Here is a 24,574-nt window from a genome sequence, read left to right as displayed (position 1 = left end):
ACTGAGAAGTAACCCTAATATAAATATCATACAAAGTAAATTACAATAGTTTGTTGATTGAATAAAAAAATAATGAAGTTTCATTTTCAAAATTATATTAATAATATATACATACATTATACATAGTAATGAAAGTTATAAATAAACATAAAAAACACATTGTTATTTTAAAAATAAAACCGTCCTGTCACATTTCAGACTTAAAGTATTCAGTGATAACCGTGTAAATAATGTTAATTTAAGAAGAAAAATAAGTATAAATAAAAATAAATAATGACTATTAACTTCCACCGTAGTTTACACTATGATAAAAGAATTGAATTGATATATACTATTTTTATTATTTATGAGACTTGCGACCTGATCTTGCGTACGGATTAATTTTTTAATTAATAAAGAGAACACTGAAAAACTAAATAGATTTGTAACATTAGTGTCGAAAATATATAAAGATGTATCTTTATAATTTTAGTATAGAGGTCTATAGATTTATTATATAAAAGTTAAGTTTGTTCTAGTGTGTATGTACCTGTACTGATGCGCTTGGTGATGCGGTTGGTAGTGCGGCACGGCACTCGTCTGCTGCTTTGTTGATCTGTTGGCAATCGACCATATTTTAACATTATTTTTATTTACCTAATTTACATACGTTCCATATTACATCACTCATTTTTTTTTAAATAATTAAATATATTTACAGTATGTAAATATATTTAATGTATGATAAAATGTATTTTTTTCAAACGCAACTTTAATGTATAGTACGACACAAATTAGATGTAGCATCGGAAAATGAAATGCAATGAAAATAAAACCGATTACTGTCGATTTACACAACCAATAGAAATAGCTCCCTATCACGCGATTCGACGCTATTCGTCGCTAAAGATTCACGCGTCAGAGAAAGCAAGTGCATGTTAATCGACGCGTCAAATTGACGAATATATTAGGTCACATGATATTACAAGTTATTACGTTTGTGCAAAGATCATATACGCGTGAGAAATAAATATTGATAATTTGGGATAGCGTACTCAATTCGGATGTGATCGGTTTTACGAATTTTGCCGATGCGACATCTAAGTTGTGTCGTACTATACACGGTATCTATATATTTTACGACATCCTCTCCAAATAAAATACTACAAATAAAAGTTAAACTACTGACCTCTTGTGCGGGTGATGGTGATGTGCGTGGTGAGGGTGGTAGTCCCACACGTCGGGCTCGGGCAGCGGCGCGGGCTCCACGATAAGTGGTGCGCGCCACTCGCCCACGTCGCTGACGCCCACGCCCACTCCCACGCCGTGCTGGTGGTGCGCGGCAGCGGCGGCTGCGGCGGCGGCAGCCAGCTGTTGTACCTGTGATACGCAGATAGTCGGGATTGTTTACAGATTTAAAAAAAAAATCCTATTATTATTTTTTTTTTAAATAACTTATTCGATTCTATTAAGCATCAAAGCTCGGGAGTATTACAAATATCAAAAATGACTACAGATATTCATTTAAACATTTAAAATACAATATTATATGGGCATTAAAGTGAGCTTTATTGTAGACTATCATAAAATCAAAAATCAAAGTATACTTTATTCAAGTGGGCTTTTACAAGCACTTTTGAATCGTCATTTAACAATTAAGTGAAGCTACCACCGGTTCGGAAAGTAGATTCTACCGAGAAGAACCGGCAAGAAACTCAGTAGTTACTATTTTACAACATTTAAAAAAAATACAGTCATGTTAGTTAATTTTGAAGTTAATACAATTATTAAATTAATTTATCCTGCCTGGAAGTCAACAGGTATTACATATTTCAATTAATCAGCCGAATAGAATGAACAATTTGAGAGGAATCAGTGGATTTCCACCCCAAGAAGAATCTCGGCAGGTACCTTTGACGACCTCCATGGTCGAGTGGTGTGTACACCGGTTTTCATGGGTACGCCACTCTGAGGTCCCGGGTTCGATTCCCGGCCGAGTCGATGTAGATTACCATTAGTTTTCTATGTTGTCTTGGGTCTGGATGTTTGTGGTACCGTCGTTACTTCTGATGTTCCATAACACAAGTGCTTCAGCTACTTACATTGGGATCAGAGTAATGTATGTGATGTTGTCTCATATTTATATTTATTTATTTATTTATTTACCTGGTAGGCAGGCTGGCACAGGATGGAGGACACGAACTGGTGCGGGAAGGGCTCGGCGGCGCGCGCTGCGTACTGCCTCGCGCCGCCCACCGCCACGCGACCCCCGCCGTACAACTGGTACTGCGCGCACGGGGATCATGTTATGTTGGAAAGTAGGCTTCGAGATTGCGGCGGGACGGTTAATTTCTTCCCCGCCGCAATCGGTATTTAAAGGCGTTTAATTTTAATGTAAAACAATAGGCTATTTGACAATGTGAAAAATAAATTGTGAATTATTGTAATCAGTGGATATTATGAGTTTAAAAATGTTTACTAACGAAAGTTGAAAATAATACTTAATTTATTCAAAAATACATAAATAAAAATGCAATTTTTCAAACGTGACAATTGGCCGGGCTTATGATGTAAACTTTCTTGTAAACTTTGCTTTGGTATATGACCACAGATAAAAATACAAGAAAGTGACGTCACCGACCCCATTGCAGCGCCATATTTTCCAAGTAACGTTTTTGCGCGCTATTCAAATAGGGAATTTTTACTTCCGAATTCCGCAAATATGTACTACAAATAAAAAACACAACTTTTACTGGATTCCTTAACTTCTACTCAATAATATAAAATGGATTTCTAAAACCAGTCAAATAGCCTATTAAATTGAAATGTCAACATGTCAATGTGTTAGTTCAGGTTATCGTACCAGGTTGTCGTATGGCGCAGCTCGCAGCCTCTGCTGGTTGATGGTGAGAGCGAGGTGGTGCGCGGAGGGCGCGGCGGGCGCCACCACTCCACTCACGTACTCGCCTCCCCCCACCCCCACTCCGACGCCGCCGACCCCCACGCCCACGCCGCCCACGCCTCCGACGCCGCCCACGCCACCCACGCCGCCCACGCCGCTGCCGGAGCGACGGCATACCTGGTAATGATTATAATTTAATAAAGAAATACTCATTCATCACTATGGCCGTTTCACTCGCGATATTTCTTTTCTCTACACATAAAAACAACTATTTTGTAATTACTTCTTTTTTCTTAAAACAATGGTTAGGATTTTTTTTTATATTATAGGTTGGCGGACGAGCATATGGGCCACCTGATGGAAAGTGGTCACCATCACCCATAGACAATGACACTGTAAGATATATTACCTTACATCGTCAACCAACAACCTTGGGAACTAAGATGTGCCTTGTGCCTGTAGTTACACTGGCTCACTCACCCTTCAAACCGGAACACAACAATATTGAGTACTGTTATTTGGCGGTAGAATAACTGATTAGTGGGTGGTAACCTACCCAGACGGGCTTGCACAAAACCCTACCACCAAGTGATAATGAAAGTGTAACTAAAAATTTGTTTATACTAAACAGTTTTGGAGAATATTGATACAAAATACACAAATATCACCTCCATCATCTGCACGGAGGCTTTGACGTTGTTGCAGTGCGCGTAGTCTACGAGGTGCGCCAGAGTCACGAATGCGTGGTTGAGCGCCTCGCCCGGAGTTATCCTGCGCTCCTGGAAACATTCATCATAAAATTGAGTATTATTTTTAACAATAACAAACAATATTATTTGAAGCAAATTACTTAATATACCTATTATTTCTGTAAATACATAGTGCAGTGATAAAGCTACAGAATATCTTTGTTGAAATAGACGCAGTAATTAAAGAAGACAAAAATTAAAATATATCATGATTTCATTAAAGTGGTTTTAAAATATTCAAAATCCACAATTATAATTAAAATTTTGTCGGACTTAATATATAAAGAAACTCGTAGTAATTTTTATGAGTTTTACTATTTCTTTAAATGAATCAGAATATAAAAGAGTCGAGATGGCCCAGTGGTTAGAAAGCGTGCATCTTAACCGATGATTACGGGTTCAAACCCAGGCAAGCACCGCTGATTCATGTGCTTAATTTGTCTTTATAATTCATCTCATGCTCAGCGGTGAAGGAAAACATCGTGAGGAAACCTGCATGTGACAAATTTCATAGAAATTCTACCACATGTGTATTCCACCAACCCGCATTGGAACAGCGTGGTGGAATATGTTCCGAACCCTCTCCTTAATGGAAGAGGAGGCCTTATCTCAGCAGTGGGAAATTTACAGGCTGTTACTTTACTTTACTTTTTACTTTACTATTTTTAACATAACAAACAATATTATTTGAAGCAAATTACTTAATATTCCTATTATTTCTGTAACTTTTTTTTTTTAAACAGTTCTTAATCATTTAATAAGTCAATATTAGAATTAACAACAATAAATGCTTAAATATATATATATACAAATATGAACTAAAACTAGTTACTGTATTAACTACATATTTCAGTGATAAAGCTACAGAATATCTTCGTTGAAATAGACGCAGTAATGACAAAACTTAAAATAAATATGTCATGATTTCATTAAGGTAGTTTTAAAATATTCAAAATCCACAATCATATTATCATTTTGTCGGACCTAATATATAAAGAAACTTGAACTATTTTTTATGAGTTTCACTATTTGTTTATTTAAATGAATCATAATATAAAAGAGTCGAGATAGCCCAGTGGTTAGAACGCGTGCATCTTAACCGATGATTGCGGGCTCAAACCCAGGCAAGCACCGCTGATTCATGTGCTTAATTTGTCTTTATAATTAAATCTCGTACTCTGCGGTGAAGGAAAACATCGTGAGGAAACCTGCATGTGACAAATTTTATAGAAATTTTTCCACATGTGTATTCCACCAACCCATATTGGAACAGCGTGGTGGAATATGTTCCAAACCTTCTCCTCTCGGCCTTTAGTCCAGCAGTGGGAATTTACAGGCTGTTGTTATAATATAATAAAGCTTAACGCCGTGTCAAGACGAGTGACACGTATAACACCAAGTGAATGGCTGTAGAGTGCTTGCAGACTTGTGACGTAATAAATAAAATGTATCAACTCACTTGGTCCATTGTAAGCATCCTCTTCAGTAAATCAATGAATTCCCTTCTATCAGCTTTCTCGGCCAACAGTTGGCCGCCCTCAAGATCCGTTGGTACGTTTACCTGACAAAAAAAGTAGATATACACACTTAATTATTTGCTAAATCTTATTACATAATACGTTTGCATGAAACGCGTACGATGGACGGCTAATGAAGTTCAAAAATAAACATCAAACAAAGTATCCACTGAATTAATGATGTATTTTAATTAAGTCTCTATCCGGCATTGTTATTAAAATAATTCACATATTACATTATACTTAGCAATTACATTTAAATAACCACTATGTATTAAAGTAGCACAGTCTGTGAACTGTTATTGTATATATTCTTTATACCTATTCAACAATTAATAGACATACTCACAGCCTAATTTTTTTTCTAATAATAATAATGAGGTTAGTTACCTATGTAACTCTTTTATCTTAATTAAATATACTTGATTTTTCACAACACTCTGTGACCTATTTGTTGATTTTTAAGTTTATTTTAATTCAGATGTCATTAATCACAAATTAACTTATGTTTATGATTTATTATAGTGGCAGGCAAACATGCCTCCTGATATAAAGTGATCAAATCCATAGACATTGACGCTGTAAGAAATATTAAACATTAATTACATCAAACTTGGGAACTGAGATGTTATGTCACTTGTGCCTGTAAAGACAGTGGTTCACTCAACTTCCAAACCAAAACACAACTATACTAATATTGTTGTTCTATCCTCTAAATTTAACTTCTTGTCTACAATACAAGCATTCTTTTCAAAATATTTCAAATCTATAATAACTTCTGAATATTTTTGTTTGATATTCTGTTTAAAACCAGTACTGACTTGTCCAATGTCGTCGAGGCAGTTGAAGATGTACTTCCTGGCTTCCTTGCTCTTGATGCCGGTCTCCAATTCGTGCTCCTCGGGTGTCTTGAGGCGCCAGAACGGATATGTGCTGTCCACGTCGCGGTAGAAGAACTTCGCTGTCTTCGACGCACTGTAAAAACAATTGCATATTTAAAATCAATGATTATTAATAAAAATACTAGCTGTGCCCGATGTGTGCTTGTACGCGTTTGAATTTAACAAAAAAATATATGTATATATATATATTGTAGTCTAATTACTCCCTTTTATATCAGTTATCTGCCAGTGAAAGTACCGTCAAAGTCAGTCCAACCGTTCCTGAGATTAGCCGGAACAAACAAACAGACAGACAGACCGACAAAAATTGTAAAAAATGTTATTTTGGTATATATATACCTTGTATTAATATATGTATTGAGTTAAAAAGATCTATTTTAATATTACAAACAGACACTCCAATTTTATTACATGTATAGATGTCATCACTTTACAGTCTACCCGTGACCACGAACGCTGTAAAGTGGTCGAAACGTCGGTATGTCCAAAATAATTAATATACGCGATTAAAATTCATTATAAATAGTTTTATTTAAATGTGAAATAATCGAGAAAATTTAAGACAACATTAGATGTCGTATAGACACGTATGAGTAATAGCGCACCTGTTGAGCATGTGCTCGGTGGGCAGGCCCTGCGTCTGCGAGATGTACCGGATCTGGTCGTACTCCGAGGAGCCAGGGTACAGCGGCCAGCCCAGGAACAGCTCGGCCACCACGCAGCCCAGCGACCACATGTCGATCGCCTCGCAAAACGCCAGACCGAGTATTATCTCCGGCGCCCTGCGAATTAAATGAAAATTTCAACAACAAACAACAACAACAACAGCCTGTAAATTCCCACTGCTGGGCTAAAGGCCTCCTCTCCCTTCGAGGAGAAGGTTTGGAACATATTCCACCACGCTGTTCCAATGCGGGTTGGTGAAATCTCCAATGCGGGTTGGTGGAATAATGAAAATTTGCAGAGTTAAAAATAATTTTAATTAAATTGCTTCCTTTAACGAAATTTTAACCATCTCGAAATTATATTGAGTTATCAATGTTTTGTAAGCGGTCGCTATCTATATCAGTTTTCAAATTTATCCTGCTGTATTTGTCTTTGTATATATACCTTGTTTCTTTAACTATTGGATTTGTTGTTTTGTATTAGGTCTTATGGACGTCGACGCAGAATTGTCGTAGCGTATAGTAAGCGTACTCCCACAGAATTTTGAGTGTTCACTTTTAACAGAAGAATGTCCCAAAATTGTCTTGGACTCTACCAAGTCGCTATCTGTATCAGTTTTCATATTTATCCTACTGTATTTGACTTTGTATATGTACTTTGTTTCTTTAACTATTGGATTTGTTGTTTTGTAGTAGGTCTTATCGTACGTATATACGTCGACGCAGAATTATCGTAGCGTATATTGAGCCTACTCTCACATCATTTCGAGGGTTTGCTTTCAATAGAAGAATGTCCTAAAATTGTCTTGGACTCCACCAAAGTTTTGAGGGGAAAAGCTTCTTGAATTGAGTTATGTTATTAAAGCCCCCTCATACCGGTAGTATCTGCTCTGCAGGTAGGTGTAAATCATACCGGTAGTATCTGCTCTGCAGGTAGGTATTGCAGACGGCTTTGCTGACGTGCGAGGCGCTGCCAAAGTCGATGACCTTGACGCGGTAGGGCTGCCGCGCCGGCTCCACCAACATTATGTTTTCCGGCTTCAGGTCCGCGTGGATGAGGCCCAGTTGCTACATGAACATAACAAGAGAACATTATTAAATATATTCCATTATTATTTTTTATGAGCAAACGCAAAAAACTATTTTTACAAAATATAAATGATCTGCACGAGAAAAGTATATTATTGATTTGGGTCAAATGCTATGAGTTATAAAAAAAAATTACAACATCGTTTTTGACTTTAAAAGTATTTTTTTTATTTATTTTTTATATTATAGGTTGGCGGACGAGCATATGGGCCACCTGATGGTAAGTGGTCACCATCACCCATAGGCAATGACGCTGTAAAAAATATTAACTATTCGTTACATCGTCAATGCGCCACCAACCTTGGGAACTAAGATGTTATGTCCCTTGTGCTTGTAGTTACACTGGCTCACTCACCCTTCAAACCGGAACACAACAATACTGACTACTGTTATTTGGCGTTAGAATAACTGATGAGTGGGTGGTACCTACCCAGACGGGCTTGCACAAAGCCTTGCCAAGTAATGTTTTACCTAAGAAATACAAATGCGAAAGTCACCTTAAGTTTGAGAAGCGCCGTCAGGACCTGCTGCAGTATCGGTCGGATGTACTTGAGCGGCAGCGGCGAGAACTTGTTCTGCTTTAGGAAGTCGTAGAGGTTCTGTTCCAGCATCTCGAACACGAGGCACGTGTGCGAGCGGTGCTGGAAGCACTCGTAGGCGCGGACGAAGTTGAACTCGTCCGCCGACTCTTGAGACAAGCGAGAGAGGATGGACACCTGCCGGGAAAAACGATCATGTTCAAAACTTTATTCCTGGTGTACCCCAGCGCATATTGTCGTTCGGCAATTCTAGTTAATATAGAGTTTGCCATATGTTTTATATTTGTGTTTACAATTAGAAGGATTTGTAAACTTCAAACTATATCCCCAGCGCGTATTGTCGTTCGGCATTATCCTAGTCAATATAGAGTTTTCCACATGTTTTATATTTGTGTTTACAAGTAGAAGGATTTTTGGCCTCATGTCTGACGCCAACACCGTTTGGCGTTTCATTTTTATTATAATTAAACCGCATACAACTAATCGTATGTCTTATATACTAGATAGCTTTTTTATATGATATAAGTAGATAAACGGACAATTATGCAACCTGGTACTTGGTCACCATCATACATATTGGCAATATGAGCAAATTTCACTTTTCTTTATGTCGCCAAGGCGCCACTAACCTTGAGGACTGAGACACAATAATATTACTGATTGTTTATTTCAAGACCTTTAAAATTATAATCGTCTTAAAAAAATCTTACTTATTGTTTGTCCGACAATGTAACAATTTTAGTAACTTTTCCCGTCGAGATCTTTTATTCCAAAATGTTCAATTAAATAAAAAGATAGACAAAAGTGAACGAGAATTATTAATTCCATTAGATTAAAGGAATACCTAAAGAAAACACGAATATTTGCTTATTTCGTCACCATTGAATATAATACTATTTCTTTTCAATCTCTACAAATAAAATTGAGGACGGCGACTTATTGAGTTAGTAAGCTTCATCGTATCTCAGCGATTCTGAAATGTTTCTACATATTTTCGCATAAGAGTAATATCAATACTTTATTTTATTAAGTTAATATAAGATATTAATAAAACTGAAACGAGATTCATATAATATTTTTAAAACATTATTGTCATAAAGTTTATTCGTCTGTTTATATATGAAGATTTGATTACTCAATTATCGGGGCGCATTGGGATCTTCAAAGCGATTCATTCCGCGGCGAGAGCGCTCGGTCGAGTAAACACAAACATTCCGATAACTGGACCGTTGCCAAAAACAGCGGCTATGTGTAACGACGTATGTATAAAAAATAACGTTGCTTTTGAAAAACAACATACAATAACTAATATCTATACCTAAACTAAGGGCACCTAAACAGTTATCAAGTATGACTTCAGTAATAATTATTGCGATTTATTTCCTTGTTGTCTTTGCTAGTATAATTCGAACACAAATTGTAAGTCTATCTGTTATATGCAGACTGAAAAATGAGCCACCTAATGAGCAAGTGTTCAGCAGCGGTTTGACCTTGGCACTGTAAAATGTTAACCACCACCAATGCGGCACCAATCTCGGTAGGTACCTAGGCAGAGTCGGATTTAAAGGTGTGGAGGCCCCGGGGCCACAAAGCAGTGAGGGCCCTAGACAAACAGAAGCGTGAACACCCTAATAATTATATTATTATGAATGAATTCGTTTTTTTTATTTCAATCAGTAAGCTATGAATTGTTTCGTATTTGTATCGGTAACTTTTAAAATATTAAATACTATATCTCAGTATTTGTTAACTTGCTGAAAACTGTGGCCCCCTCTCATGTGGAGGCTCTCCCTCTCATGTGGAAGCCCCAGGGCAGTTGCCCCGGTTGCCCTCCCCTAAATACGGCCCTGTATCTAGGTATGTATGTAAGTAAGTATGTTCCTTAAGTCTGTAGTTTCTATGGTTTATAAACCCTTCAGACCGAAACATAGCAGTATTAAGTATTGCTGTTTGGCAGTCCAATGTGTGATGTGTTTGTATGGGTGGTATATACTTAGATGGACTTGTGCAAAAGTCTCCGAGTATAACTTACTAGTTATCATCTGTGATTTGAAGTCATTTACTTATTAATACACGTATGGAACTATTTGAAGCTACGTTTAAAAGTACACGAATATTTGAATTAGCCTGGTGTTACCAAACTATGTTATATTAAGGATTATTGTAGTATCTATGTTTGATGTAACCCTTACCTCAATCTGCCCCTGGCGAGCATAGCTGGGATGGTTCTTAAGGATCTTGATGGCAACTATCTCGTTGGTGCCCTTCTTCCAGCACTTCACCACCTGTCCGAAGGTGCCTCGCCCGAGAAACTCCAACACCTCGTACCTATTACAAACATAAATATATAATATAAAAATTTCTATGTTTAAACAGTTCTATGTTTCTATGCATCGAGTGTACCGTACGAATTGTCGAAGTACCCAACAAAATTTTTATAATTGTATTATTGTTTTAAGTGAATGTAAATTCTTTAAATAAAGTTCTTAAACCCGAAAAATACATTGCGAATAAAAAAATAAATGCAATTGATGTCAATTACTAGTAATGACGAAAAAACATATAAAGATACTACAAATATACAAAATTGTTATTGATACTTATATTATTTAATTATTAAAATATTTAATTATAAAATTTATACGCAGTCGGTATGTAGGACCTCAACAGACAGTTGAACATTTAGAGAATGGTACTTGGAATTGTTAAATGTCATACAATGCGTCACAAGCCCGCACTACACATTTCACACCATCCCTTATATAAGTATATTAAGTATTTATTAGATACATAGTTATCTGTTTATTTAGCTCAAGTATCATTATAATAAAACAATATATATATTTTAAAGAAAAAAGTAAAACGCCTTACGTTTACTGATACTATAGTATTAGTTTAATACGGCGTCAGGTTTAAGAAACATTACCAGATAACAGATAACAATAGTTACGTTTCATATTAGAAGAATACCATAAATTCCTGATAAAATTTTTAGTTTATCATCTTACCTATTCGACGAGGAGTAGAGCACCTCGTGCTGCACCAGCTGGTAGTCGCCATCGCCACCGCAGCCGGAGCCTGTAGTGTCGCATCGCATCGCAAGACATCGTGTGACATCGCAAGGCATCGCGTGACATCGCATCGGTCGCGTCACGACGCCGCAACGATACCGCACCCGCATGAAAACATAACGCAATAACATTAGCCACGGAAAATTTAAACTATAGAATTATATAATTTAAATCAAATCAATTTTATTCAAGTAAACTTCACAATGAAGCGTTTTTGAATCGTCAATAATCAAATACTACCACCGTTTCGGAAAGCAGCTTCTAGCGAGAAGAAACGGCAAGAAACTCGCATAGTTGCTCGCATGTTAGTCGCATGTATTACTAGAGATTGTTGAGTTCATTTATACTTTATTATTAATATACATCTTCAATTCCTTTCTATTGCGTCTTTGTAACAGTGAATAAGATTTTTGACATATGTAATTTATTAAATTCGTTTAACGTTCTATTTAATATAAGAGCGTTGCAGTAATGTTTCTTTATATTTGGGTATGCATTTAATTAATATTTATTACCAAAGTCATATGCAAGATTTGCGGTCAATGTTATCGAAAATTATCCTTATTTGATCTTAAATTTAAATGATTTACTTTTAAACGAGAGAGCAGAGATGGCCCAGTGGTTAGAACGCGTGCATCTTAACCGATGATTGCGTTCAAACCCAGGCAAGCACCGCTGATTCATGTGCTTAATTTGTCTTTATAATTCATCTCGTGCTCAGCCGTGAAGGAAAACATCGTGAGGAAACCTGCATGTGACAAATTTCATAGAAATTCTGCCACATGTGTATTCCACCAACTCGCATTGGAACAGCGTGGTGGAATATGTTCCAAACCTTCTCCTTAAAGGGAGAGGAGGCCTTTAGCCCAGCAGTGGGAATTTACAGGCTGTTACTTTTACTTTAAACAATTAAATTCATGTTTTGACTGTGAATCTTGCATCACCAACACCTGGTAGAGAGTAGTGCATTAAAATTCAATCAAGCTAGAGGTACGACAACTGCTAGGTGCTGTTACCTCCTACTAGGTTGTTTGAAATTTATACAACTCTCCGCTATCCCTGCGCAGGCGCAACACCTTATACGGATAACTTGTCCTTATTTCACTACGACATAAGACTTGTTTTTATTTTTCGGTACATAATTAAGTTGTTGATTACATACGTAAATGTAATGTAATATGTCCTTGAAAATATTATGACATTAAAAAAACACTATCGGTCATGATATATGTTTTATGTACTTAAGAAATGTATATATTTTTTTCATCAATAATAATTAATTACAATGATAAACGAATATAAAACTGTTTTGATATGCGACTTAATTTAATTACTTTTGGAAATTTACCATTTTTCGTATGATATTGAAGAAATCGTTCGTTACGTCAAACATCTGCGTATAAATTAAACAAAATATAGTTTTGCGTCATACTGTCGTGTTTATACAAATATATATATTTTCATATTAATGAAGGCTTTCACTATGGTGTACACATCTTGATAATACTACAAGCAATAACGTAGTTGTAACTGAGGCTCTCTGAGTGATCACGGCATCGCTAAAACCTTAAACTATTTTCAGATTTAATGACTCTGCATCGTCTAAGACAGACATAGAAACCTAAAATTTACTTAGAACCTAATATAAGGAAAGGAGCCACTGCATGCGTCTCTTACATTTTTAATTCCATACAATGAAATCTTTTAAAGTGTCATTGTTTTTACACTAAGACAGACTACAAATGCACAAACGTAATAATATTCTATGTATTATTTTTTTAACTGTTCGGACAAAGACGCGGTGGGCAGTCATCTACATTTTATACATTAATATCACAAACGTACACTTGTTGGCAATGTAATAGTGATTGGCACTTCTGACTTTTAAATATATACCAAGGTTATCAATAACAACAATATATTATTTATGTATATCGTTTTAATTCATATCAACGTGCCATTTACTTTTATTTCAGACAATTCGTTTTTTAAATGATTTTATCTCTTGTTTTGCATAGTGGTTTCTTAATTCAAGGCATGCATGTGGCAGCTTGCTGCGTTCATTGTAAAAATTTAATTTAATTAATTAAGAAATTGTGCCGTTATGACTTTTAATCGTAGGAAGTAGTTCAGATAACTTCTGTTTTTGTTTTCTTATTCAGGCTATTCATTTTCAATCGAACCTCTCGTATCAGCATAAACTTTTACCACCAGAACAGTCATTTTCCTATGGACTTCAGACGGGCCAAATATTTTGACGTTGAATTAAAAGTATTGTATTCATGAATATCGATCGACGTATGTATATACCTATAAATTTTAATATTCCCAGCAATAATGACATATATGAAAAATAATATTTCTTCTAGTGAGACGATAAATATGAAAAAATATAATTGTGACTATAATATACACATTATCTCATGTTTACAATTCTTAAAAGCTAGTAGCAAATAAAAAAAAACCTCAAATCCCAAAAACCTGCATCACTTGACATTTTATTTTTAAATACTGTCTCATTAGATTTTGTAATATATATTTCCTTTCTACATTACGATTACTTTACTCGAAGAGATTTAGAATATTATTAAAATTTAGTTGTGTGTGTTTGTTGTGAGTGTGTGTGTGTGTATCTGTGTGTATATAATAATAGGAGGTAACAACAATTGGGTGATCATACGTTTGTTACCTTGCGGCTGGGCCGGGTGGTTGGCCCCGCCCGCCGCCAGCTGCTTGCTGTGCGCCGTCGTCGTGCCGCCGTGCCCGCCCGTCCTGTGCCGCGCGCTGCCCGCCGCGCCTCCCGCAGCCGCCACCGCCTCGCGACGTGATCTGCTATCTCCCACACTGCGACAGACAATTACCATATTTAGAATACCAGCGGTAGGACTCAGTGTAAGCTCGCCTGGGTGGGTAACGTCCACGCGACAGTTATTCAACCGCAAAACATCAATACTTTAGCTTGCTCTGTTCCAGATCGAAGTGCGAGTGACCCAGTGTAATAACAAGGACAAGGGATAGAAACTTAGATCCCATGACTGCTGGCGCATGTACTGAATATCCCAGTGGACTTTTAGGTGTTGGTAAACTCTAATAACATCTTATTAAAAAATCGGATACCACAAGGAATATGAACTAAAAATGTCACTGATATAAATTTAATAGCTTACGAAATATCATGTGTCACACTGAAAAATAATAATGACTTATTCGTCACACATTAGGTACTTTTTACACAATCACGTGAATAGATTTTACAGAAATATTAATCGTATTCATTTCAAATTACTATTACGTTTTATCGAAAAAAAAACACAAATTTTTCCCTCTATATAAATCTGATAAATTCGTTGCAACAACGTTTTTTTAATTGCAACATTATAACCTCTTTCATGTGACGTTTGATAAATTCCATATCACGCATTTTGTATTTTGGAACAATAAAAACTTACTGATATAGAAAATTAACTATATTATAAGAAAAGTCTGATTTAATTCGCATTTAAACCGCATCTTATTGTCGTAAGAATTACAATTTTATCAATAAAAATAAAATAATTGTTTTATTGTTTGTGAAGCGATACTATATTATGAACAATAAAACGTTACAACTCATACAATAATAACATATAATCAACACACTGTACATGACTGCTAAATGGATATTTGAATTGACAGTGTTATATACTCGCAAATATTAATTTACATAAGTGGCGAATCGAGTGATTCGTCACACTAACAACTATGACTATTATTTGTCTGTAAAAGAAATTAATGTTGATTTTTTAATGCTATCCCATTTTTGAAGACATTTTTTTCCGAAATAATATCGCCTAATTATTGGAATATATGTTAAAATATATAAATGAATCACAAACACAACAGAGATTTATTTTTGTTTAATTTTAAACAAATTACATTTACATACAACAACAGCCTGTATTTTCCCACTGCTGGGATAAAGGCCTCCTCTCACTTTGAGGAGAAGGTTTTGGAACATATTCCACCACGCTGTTCCTATGCGGGTTGGTGGAAATTTACATGGACATTTACCTAAGTAGTAGGTTACAGGATACATTGTTTTGATTCAATGTTCAGTTGATATTTACGAGTACGAAAAACTTATAGCCATACATATCATACCGCTGTACCTAAGGCCTTCTCTATCTGAAGAAAACATTTGGAACTGATCCATCGCTCTGCTCTAAGTGGAGTGGCAGATTCTAATCCGACACGTGTATCATCCGATACTTTACAATGTTTTTCTCTACCGCTGAGCAATAAGATGAATTATAAACAAAAACTGATCAGATGAAAATCTATGGTATTACCTATTAAGGTACGCTGATTGATGTATACAGCAATAATAAAATTGTGAAGATAAAACTCGATAGATCACTGGATTTTGAAACTATTCTTTTTTTTAGTTTATTCCTTCAAGGTAAAATAATAATAATGCAATACAGTAACTTATAAACATTTTCAATAAGTACACAGGGAAACTGCGATCAAAACTTAAAAACAATGCTTTATAAAATGATACTTTATTCATCGGATGTACCGACGCTACACTACGTAACTGTGTCATTCCCAATTCCCAGGCCAATCTCGTTGGTGTCAACATATTATACCCCTGGCAAAAGTTCCTTTGAATTTCGCGAGCAATTTGTATTTTGGCTTTTATCTAGTTGGCGCTAACAACTAACTTAAAATTATGTTTTAAAAGGTCAATAATCGAGACACACTACCCGTTCGAATGTTAAGCATAAAAACTATTTGAAATCCTGTGAAACCGATTTCTGATCTGTTTACAACTAAGAGATAAAAGATAAAGAGACAAAGCAGTTTGTATTTTACCTCAACTATCATTGTCTGTTTTATAATGATCCTTATTAGAGCTAAAGTCGTGTTCTATGCAATTCCAAATTTTGAGTTTTAATTATGGATATATTATCTGTGATTGGTCACTTGCAGTTCCAAAGATAGAATACGCGTTTATACAATTTGCATTTTACATATACGGTTATCGTTTCGTTTATTAAAAAGATTGACTTACGCTTCTTCGAGATTAAATTCGCCTTCGAAATATTCTTCAGCTTCAAACTTAATCCTAGGTATGGACAAATCCATTTCGATCACACACACAATCTATCTACACTATATACATTTATAGGGTTACATTATAACCTTATATCGAAAAATATTTTCAAATAAACTACACTGCACTCTATTCGTCTGCAACTTGTCGAGCTGCGCAGGCGCATATTCGAGGGTTGGGGGTAAAATGACGCCATTAAAGAGCACCGGGGGTGGCAAGGGGAACGCTTAGAGTAAGCGGAGGGGGTACCAGGTAGCTAGGGGTCGCATAAATCCCGAATTCCTCGTATTATTTAGTTAGTAATAATAAAAAGAAATGCGTACGCGCAGTTAGCATTGCCGACGGGATTGTAAGGTAGTTAACTGTTTATTTCTACTTGTTTGCAATGACGATTCAATGGAATAGTTTACATATATTGTTGACTTGTTCTCTTTGCGCGGAGTATAAATAAAAAAAAAACATCGTCATAAACTACTTTTCCATGTCGAAACATACATTTAATTTACATAATACTATGACTTTACAAATACATGATTAAATAAATTAAACATTTAAAAGATATAATCGCCTGAATAAATTGTGTTCGAATATTTTTATGTACACAAATACATATTTATAAGAATAATATATTTTACTAAAAGCAAAGTGCTTTAAGCACTCGTAAGCATTTGTTACCCTCATACTCATGTAACGGGTTCCGTTATCTTTCGATAGGGGTAAATGGTAGCTTATCAGTAGACGATAACGGGCACACTGAAGTTTTTATATGCATGAGAAGCCGCTTTGTAAATTGATTTTATGAATAAAATAACACTCGGCCCGGTTCGTATTATACTAACAGCCGATTCACATAGCATCACTGTTAATTAACATTACTCGGCTTTCCGTAGTAATGTTAATTAAAAGCGGCGTTAACTCTTTCGCTATGCTCGGAGTTTCTCGGAAGGTCGCATCAAAAATGAGTTATTTTGAAAGGAAACTAAAGTAACCGACACAGCTCAGCGAATTAACGAGTTCAAGTGGCAATTGGACGGTTATATCTGCTACAGAAAACAGTAGCCGATGGGGTAGAGTTCTTAGTGGAGGCCATATATCTTGGCCAACAGTAGAGGAAGTCAGACTAGCTGGTGGAATAACGACATGCGCATAATACCCTACCAGCCATGGAAAACTAAAAGACGTAGCTAGTGGCTTACTAAAAGACCCAAACACATATTTTTTTATTTAGCTACATCAGAAGAAATTGAAAGAAGTAGGTACATTATTAAGTGATGAATATACGATACGATGTGTGGGAAAAGTTGAACGAACTATGACACGATTTGTCCGAGTCCGTTTGAACATTAGGTACAGGTGGTGGGTAGTTACAGGTCAAGTGTACAAGTCCATATAACTGAAAATATATAAAGGGAAATTATTTTTTAATGTATTAGTTCGTAGACGGGCAAACAGGCCAATGATAAAGTGGTCGCAATCATACATATATTTAGCGCCGTAATAAGTATTAACCATTACATATAATAATACCATTGCTCTTCAGTAACTAAGATATTAAGTCCCTGCCTTTGCAGTAGTTACACTGGCTCACTCACCCTTCAAACCGGGACACAACAATACTATTAATGCTGCTTGCGTGCACTCGCACACAAATTCTACCGGTACCTATCCAGACGGGTTTGAACAAAACCCACACACCAAATGCTGTAAGTAGTAGTTTTAGAGAGATTATGTTTGTAGACCTAATGACGTTTCGGTGGGTATTCTGGCGCCGTATTGGTGGCTGCTTACCATCACGACATTGATTACAAAGAAAATGGAGTCCAAAAATAATAATAATGTAAGCTTATTTAATTTCATAAGATTCATAAAAGTGCTCATTACCTAAAGACTGTCAGGTAAAGTAATGACAATTAACTAGTAGTTATACACCGAGAAACGTTAATTATCTAGTTAAAAAAGTTTGGACTATCTTAGTATAATTTTTAATAATACAGACTAATAATTAATGAATATTTAAAACGAAACCCAGTATTGATTTACTTCATTAAAATTCTTAGTGTAATGGCTTTAAGTTGTGCCGACAGGGCATAGATTATTTCGCTAATGTCACGTAGGATGGAGAAGACACGAATGAGATTGATCGGTACTCTTTGATTTACTTCGCAACTGATTAGTAGAACCATCATTATCAAACTCAAAAGGTTCATTCAATTGTAAGATTTCTATATTATTAACGTATATTTCGACGGGTCCCAAGAACAAAATCGTATCTGCGAAATTCCTACTTTACAGTGTGATGGCTTAAAGTTTTGTAAAACTATGTTTATGAATAATTTCGTTTGATAAATAAATTTCGAAGGTTTTTTGATCAAAGGTCATTCAATCAAATCAAACAATCAAACACACTACCGTGTAGTTAACGTTATACAGGTTAATAATTAAGAATAAAGTCGATTTTGTCTTATTTTTCCATAAGATTATGTTCTTGGGACCCGTCGATTTACGTTAATCAATACGGATAACGGATACAAAATAAGACAAAATTAGTATTATTAGGGCGCATTTATTTTGTTGTCGCTTACTGTTTCTAATTATCGAGATTACAAAAGCGAAATATTTTTCAAAACTGAAAATACTATTTAATTTATTTCTATAAGTATAAATAAATAATGGACAACATCACATACATTACTCTGATCCCAATATAAGTAGCTAAAGCACTTGTGTTATGGAAAATCAGAAGTAACGACGGTACCACAAACACCCAGACAAAAGCAACATAGAAAACCAATTACTTTTCTACATCGATTGGCCGGGAATCGAACCCGAGACCTCGGAGTGGCGTACCCACGAAAACCGGTGTACACACTACACACTACTCTTCCACGGAGGTCGTCAAATTCTATGTTTATGTTCTTCTAATAACCTATTCAGCGTCGTTTGTCGTCTTTAGTTGAAAATAAAAAAAACCTTCGTATGTTACAGAGAGTAAATATAAAATTCTGAGATAAATATTAAATATTCATTATATTAAATATAAATATACAGACGATGCGACCTTTTTTTAAAATATATCTTAATGGTGCACATAAAGCAGCAGGGGTTTGATGTATACCTACATAGGTACAAACAAAACGAACGAAAAGAATTCACTTAAAACTATTAAATATAGTAAAAAAAATACATAAGCACACATAAACTCAGCTGGAAACTTTAATATAGTTATATCATAAATTAGATGAGATTAATATAGTCATTGTTAACATCGTGATATATAAACATGTACAAATGTATGGTTAGCGAAGGTCCGTTAATATCAGACATTTAACGTGGCAGACATGTGTTTGGGTACGTTCATATCTACAGACAACAACAACAACAACAGCCTGTAAATTTCCCACCGTTGGGCTAAGGCCCCCTCTCCCTTTGAGGAGACGGTTTGGAACATATTCCACCACGCTGTTCCAATGCGGGTTGGTGGAATACACATGTGGCAGAATTTCTGTGAAATTTGACACATGCAGGTTTCCTTACCATGTTTTCCTTCACCGCCGAGCACGAGACGAATTATAAACACAAATTAAGCACATGAACAATCAGTGGTGCTTGCCTGGGTTTGAACTCGTAATCATCGGTTAAGATGCACGCGTTCTAACCACTGGGCCATCACGGCTCTACAATATCGTTTATTACATACATCGAAGCGTGAAGCGTGTGATGCGTCAATGTCTGTAGATATAAACGGACCTATTTTACTTGAAGCATTGGACGTGATATGATAAAGCAGGCAGTGAGATGAGATCGTGTAAGTGTTAGCTTTACTACGAAATGTAGAATACATGTAATATGTTTATAATAAGGTTTAGCTGATTGTTTTTTGTGATAAGTTAATAGATGTGATTATAAAATTCGTTACTTTTTTTTATTAGTGATCATTAGCTAACACACTGAGCTCTAATAAAACAGTTGTTAGGTTTAAATAGCACAAATGTTTATGTAAGTGTTATTATAATATAAATATTAATATGCTCGAATGTGGACAAAAAATATATTCTCAAATTGTGCCTAAACCTTGTGTTCGATAAACATGGTGTCATGGTCGATCTAGTGACTATGCGAGCCGACAACCTTCTAACATTAGGCCATTACAGGTATTTGCGTAACAAACACCATTTTCGTTAGTATTTAATGTATTTATCACTTGTTATAGTTTAATATGCCTTTAGTTTCCGTAGTTTCTAATGACACAGAGAATAATGGCCTTGATATTGACAAAAACTTAATAAGTGATTTATTACAACAAATAGAATAAGCACAAAGAACACAGAAGATGTTATGGTATCCAAGTGTGTCTAACAAAGATGCAATAATACCTAAGCGACCGAAGATAGTTCAGAGGACCAACGGAACCCAGACTGCAGCCTAAAGAGCTTATAACTATAGCTGTGTGTCAGTAAAATGAGTTTCGTTTAATATTAATAAGGCACTCAAAAATATTAACTGAACTGAAACTGAAATTGGCATTCTCTTTATTCTTTAATAGAACATTGCCGATCTAACCCCTACAAGCAAAAAGTAGATATTCAAAATTTTAATTTAATCCAGTTTAAAATTTATTGACATTCCAAAAGTGTATGAGCGGTTCAAAAGATTCGTTTACAGTGCTGAGAATACTATTAAAACATTAAGTGCCTAAATCCTCATAATAAACATCATTAATAACAAGAAATAGTAAGCAACATGGATCAGAGATTAGCTCACTAACGAGATTTTTTACATGTTTCCAAATTCATGTCATCAGGAAGTGCGACCTAGACACTAGTTTAAATTAACTTTAAAAACAATATACATGACTCCCTATAGTGACTTTATTCTTTGTAAAATAGAATACATGTATTCTATACCTGTATGTCTTCAACAAAGCGAAACTTCAAACAATGAATTGCTAAACCGAATATAAACAAAACAGCTTCCGAATCACATTACACAAATGCCTCATATCTCGTATATGATATCGTTTTATATTTGGTGGTCACTGCAACGATCTCTTCCCATTAAAGCATGACACGTGCACATCTCGAATGATCGTTTACAATGAATTGCCACGTTAAACGACAATGGATACAGTAACGAACCTTTACTGTATACTGACGTGTTGTCGCTAGCGCAGCAGGGCCTGGCGCAAGGCAGAGCGGGCGGGGGCTCGGGAGGCGACCGCTCCGCATCGCACGCGCGACTCGGCACGGCGGGCGCGCAGCAACCCGCCCCGGCTGATGACCACCACGCGTCCTGGAATATACGATATTTGTTTACATTTCGAATCTATCACATTCACTTAATACTGTATGCCCCCACTAAGTCCCTTCGCCCCTACACACATGACATATAATTCACTTGTTTCTCGTGCTTTCAATCGCATTAACATAAAACATAAAAAACACTAACAAATATAAGAATTTTAAAAGTAATAAGGGTAATTAAATATAAATATTGTATAACTTTCCATAAAATACCGCTATGGAAGTTGTCTTCGTATTTTTTTTTTATTATAATTTCGTAAGAACAAGTTCGAATCTCGAAGTTGGAATATGTACACCCAGTATGAAATGAAACTATGCCATGCATTTTCATTAAAATTCGTCGAGTCATTTTAACATGATGACCACACGTATCTATATAACATTACCAAATCGTTCTTTTATAGCCTGTCCAACATAATTACGTATTACCACATTTTTTTTACAATAATATTGTAAGCATTTAAAAAAACTAGTTGTCCGTCTTTACCTTGTAAAGTTATCATACAAAGTGTAGCCCTTACCATTTTCCTTTCGAGTTAACATATCCAAAAACCCCCAGTTGGACCTGCTAGCGTTAAGTGGTAATTCGCTTATAAGTGCAAAAATATTCCTTATTTTATAGGATATAGCATTAGCGTAAGCCCATCTGATATCAACAATTAATCGTATCATATTCTAATTACTGGCACAAGGGACACATAGTGCATCAGTTGCGTCCAAAAAGAACCTTTTTGAAAACAATATTAAGGATTATTTTATATCAAAATATGTCAATCCGTTGCAGACTATATATATTGAATAAATTATTTTCACTCAAATAAATAATCTGAATGAAAGCCTTTTTTCAAGAGAAGTTAGACCAGCTTCCCGAGGGAAATTCTGGAAAACACAGTGTTATTTATTAATAGAATACAAGGTCAGATCGCCGGGAAATAATAAAGTGATATTACAAAATATCGAACTGTACTTATTTCTGAGGCTTGATAGATATGAACCTTTGTGACTGACAAATGGTGCTTTAGTGACAGACGTATTACGCTTAATTTGAGCAGTGCTTGTTGATTTGTTGTAAGAACTCTCTTCGCATTACTTACGCTGATACGGTTTAAAACCCTTCATTAATGAAATGTTATAATTATTACATAAATGGTACATAAAATAATATGCAAACAAGGTTAACAAGCAAGTGACTTCATCATAAACCCGGCCAATCAGAGCGTTTTGTGTCACGAGACAAACGTTTAAAAAAATGCATTTTTATTTATGGTTTTTTTGAATAAATTAAAAAAATAATTTCCTTTGATAATAAAAAATCATTTTTAAATAGTGATTATAATAATTGATACTTTATTTTTGGCATTGTCAATTAGCCTATTCCTGTTAAGGCCAGTTAGTTACAGAGTGAGCATCCGGTGGAGGTTCGTTTCGAATTTCGTGTAATCATAATTTATCTCTGATAAGGAAATTTAAATAACAACAACATGGTTTCAGCTGGACTCTTTTCATAGAAAGTAATTAACATAAATGATGTCTGATGTTATCGAGCGGGTTGGCGATAAAGGTGTTAAGATAAAAAATATATCAAAATCAGGAGAATGGTCAATCTAAAAATAAATAAAAAGAAAGCAATTAAGTTTCAGTAAATTAAATAATTCTTTGATGAAAATTCACAGACGTTATAAGCCCTGGAATAAGTTACGAGGTATTTAGGTCTCATTAGGTAAGGTTGTATTATATAACTTACATACGTCGTATTATCATTATCATGGTCATTGTAAGGCGTCCTTTATCTATTATTACTGGAAATTAAACACCAGTGCTATCAATGCGCAAGTGGCGCTTTACAAAATCTTAGTCGAGAGCGGGCGGCATGCTTTCGTTATTACGCTTACGCTAGTCGAGACACAACTTGCCTGGGTACAGTTCAGGTTTTTCGATACTGAATGTTTATTACATTCTGGGTCTATTTGTATGTATACTATGATTATTTAGTGGCAACGTCCTCTTATTTTGCACTATAACTACGTACCTATACTTATATCAATTTTATTTATCAAAGTACCAAGGTTATCCTACATGCATTATACATTTGTACATTTAAGTAACCAAGCCAGTTCCAACTACGAGTTCAAAGGCAATTATTAAGCAATTAGGTACCTGATTTTGTCCTCTAAAATTATTTATTTTAAAAAGTAGCGACATATAGGTATAAAAATGTATTTAATTTAAATCTTATATTTTTTTCTTATATTAAAATCATTTTCTTTATATATATAATCTAGTAATATATCATTACAAAAATGTTGCTTTCAATTGACTAATGAATGTTGCGTACAGTAAAATGCTTTAGGATGAGATCGCAATCTTCCACTGCCCTAAACTGGGTATAAAAAAATATTACGTATAATGTTTTTATTTAGTATTTTGTCCTAATATTAAAAACAGTAATATATCACACCACTGACGTCATACTGACCAAATGAGTAAATACAAGCTCATATCAAACTGACAGATAACCTTCCTATCTTTGTATTTATCTCTTTACATATTGTAATAAAATATTAAGGTAAAAGCGTATATGTACATGTCCGTACAAAAAAATCTTATTAAGAATTAATAAGGTGTTATTCTTACATTTAAACATTAATGTTTATTATAATACAGTATTTCAGTATAATTTACTTGGTGGTAGGGCTGTGTGCAAAGCCCTTCTGGGTAGGCACCACCCACTCTTCAGTTATTCTACCGTCAAGTAACAGTACTCAG

The 24,574-nt window shown here is 35.2% G+C and overlaps 1 protein-coding gene across 3 annotated transcripts in view; it reads right to left on the bottom strand.

The window, feature by feature from the left end:
* Positions 1–24,574, bottom strand: part of LOC124537881 (homeodomain-interacting protein kinase 2) — a 104,998-nt gene that overhangs the window by 9,533 nt on the left and 70,891 nt on the right. For 2 of the 3 annotated variants that reach the window (XM_047114834.1, XM_047114835.1), the window contains exons 3-16: positions 21,661–21,797; positions 14,094–14,257; positions 11,351–11,420; positions 10,535–10,670; positions 8,301–8,519; positions 7,628–7,782; positions 6,655–6,831; positions 5,969–6,122; positions 5,090–5,191; positions 3,550–3,660; positions 2,843–3,058; positions 2,146–2,265; positions 1,169–1,359; positions 530–595 (exon numbers count right to left, since the gene is read on the bottom strand). In XM_047114834.1, the coding sequence (XP_046970790.1) occupies positions 530–595; positions 1,169–1,359; positions 2,146–2,265; positions 2,843–3,058; positions 3,550–3,660; positions 5,090–5,191; positions 5,969–6,122; positions 6,655–6,831; positions 7,628–7,782; positions 8,301–8,519; positions 10,535–10,670; positions 11,351–11,420; positions 14,094–14,257; positions 21,661–21,797 (2,018 nt within the window). The remainder of the gene's footprint in view (positions 1–529; positions 596–1,168; positions 1,360–2,145; positions 2,266–2,842; positions 3,059–3,549; positions 3,661–5,089; positions 5,192–5,968; positions 6,123–6,654; positions 6,832–7,627; positions 7,783–8,300; positions 8,520–10,534; positions 10,671–11,350; positions 11,421–14,093; positions 14,258–21,660; positions 21,798–24,574) is intronic. The other variant, XM_047114836.1, reaches the window with a different exon arrangement.

Source organism: Vanessa cardui, chromosome 19, assembly GCF_905220365.1.
Source record: "Vanessa cardui chromosome 19, ilVanCard2.1, whole genome shotgun sequence".
NCBI lineage: Eukaryota > Metazoa > Arthropoda > Insecta > Lepidoptera > Nymphalidae > Vanessa > Vanessa cardui.
The sequence above is the reverse complement of the archived record's forward strand: the minus strand, read 5'-3'. Positions and strand labels throughout refer to the sequence as shown.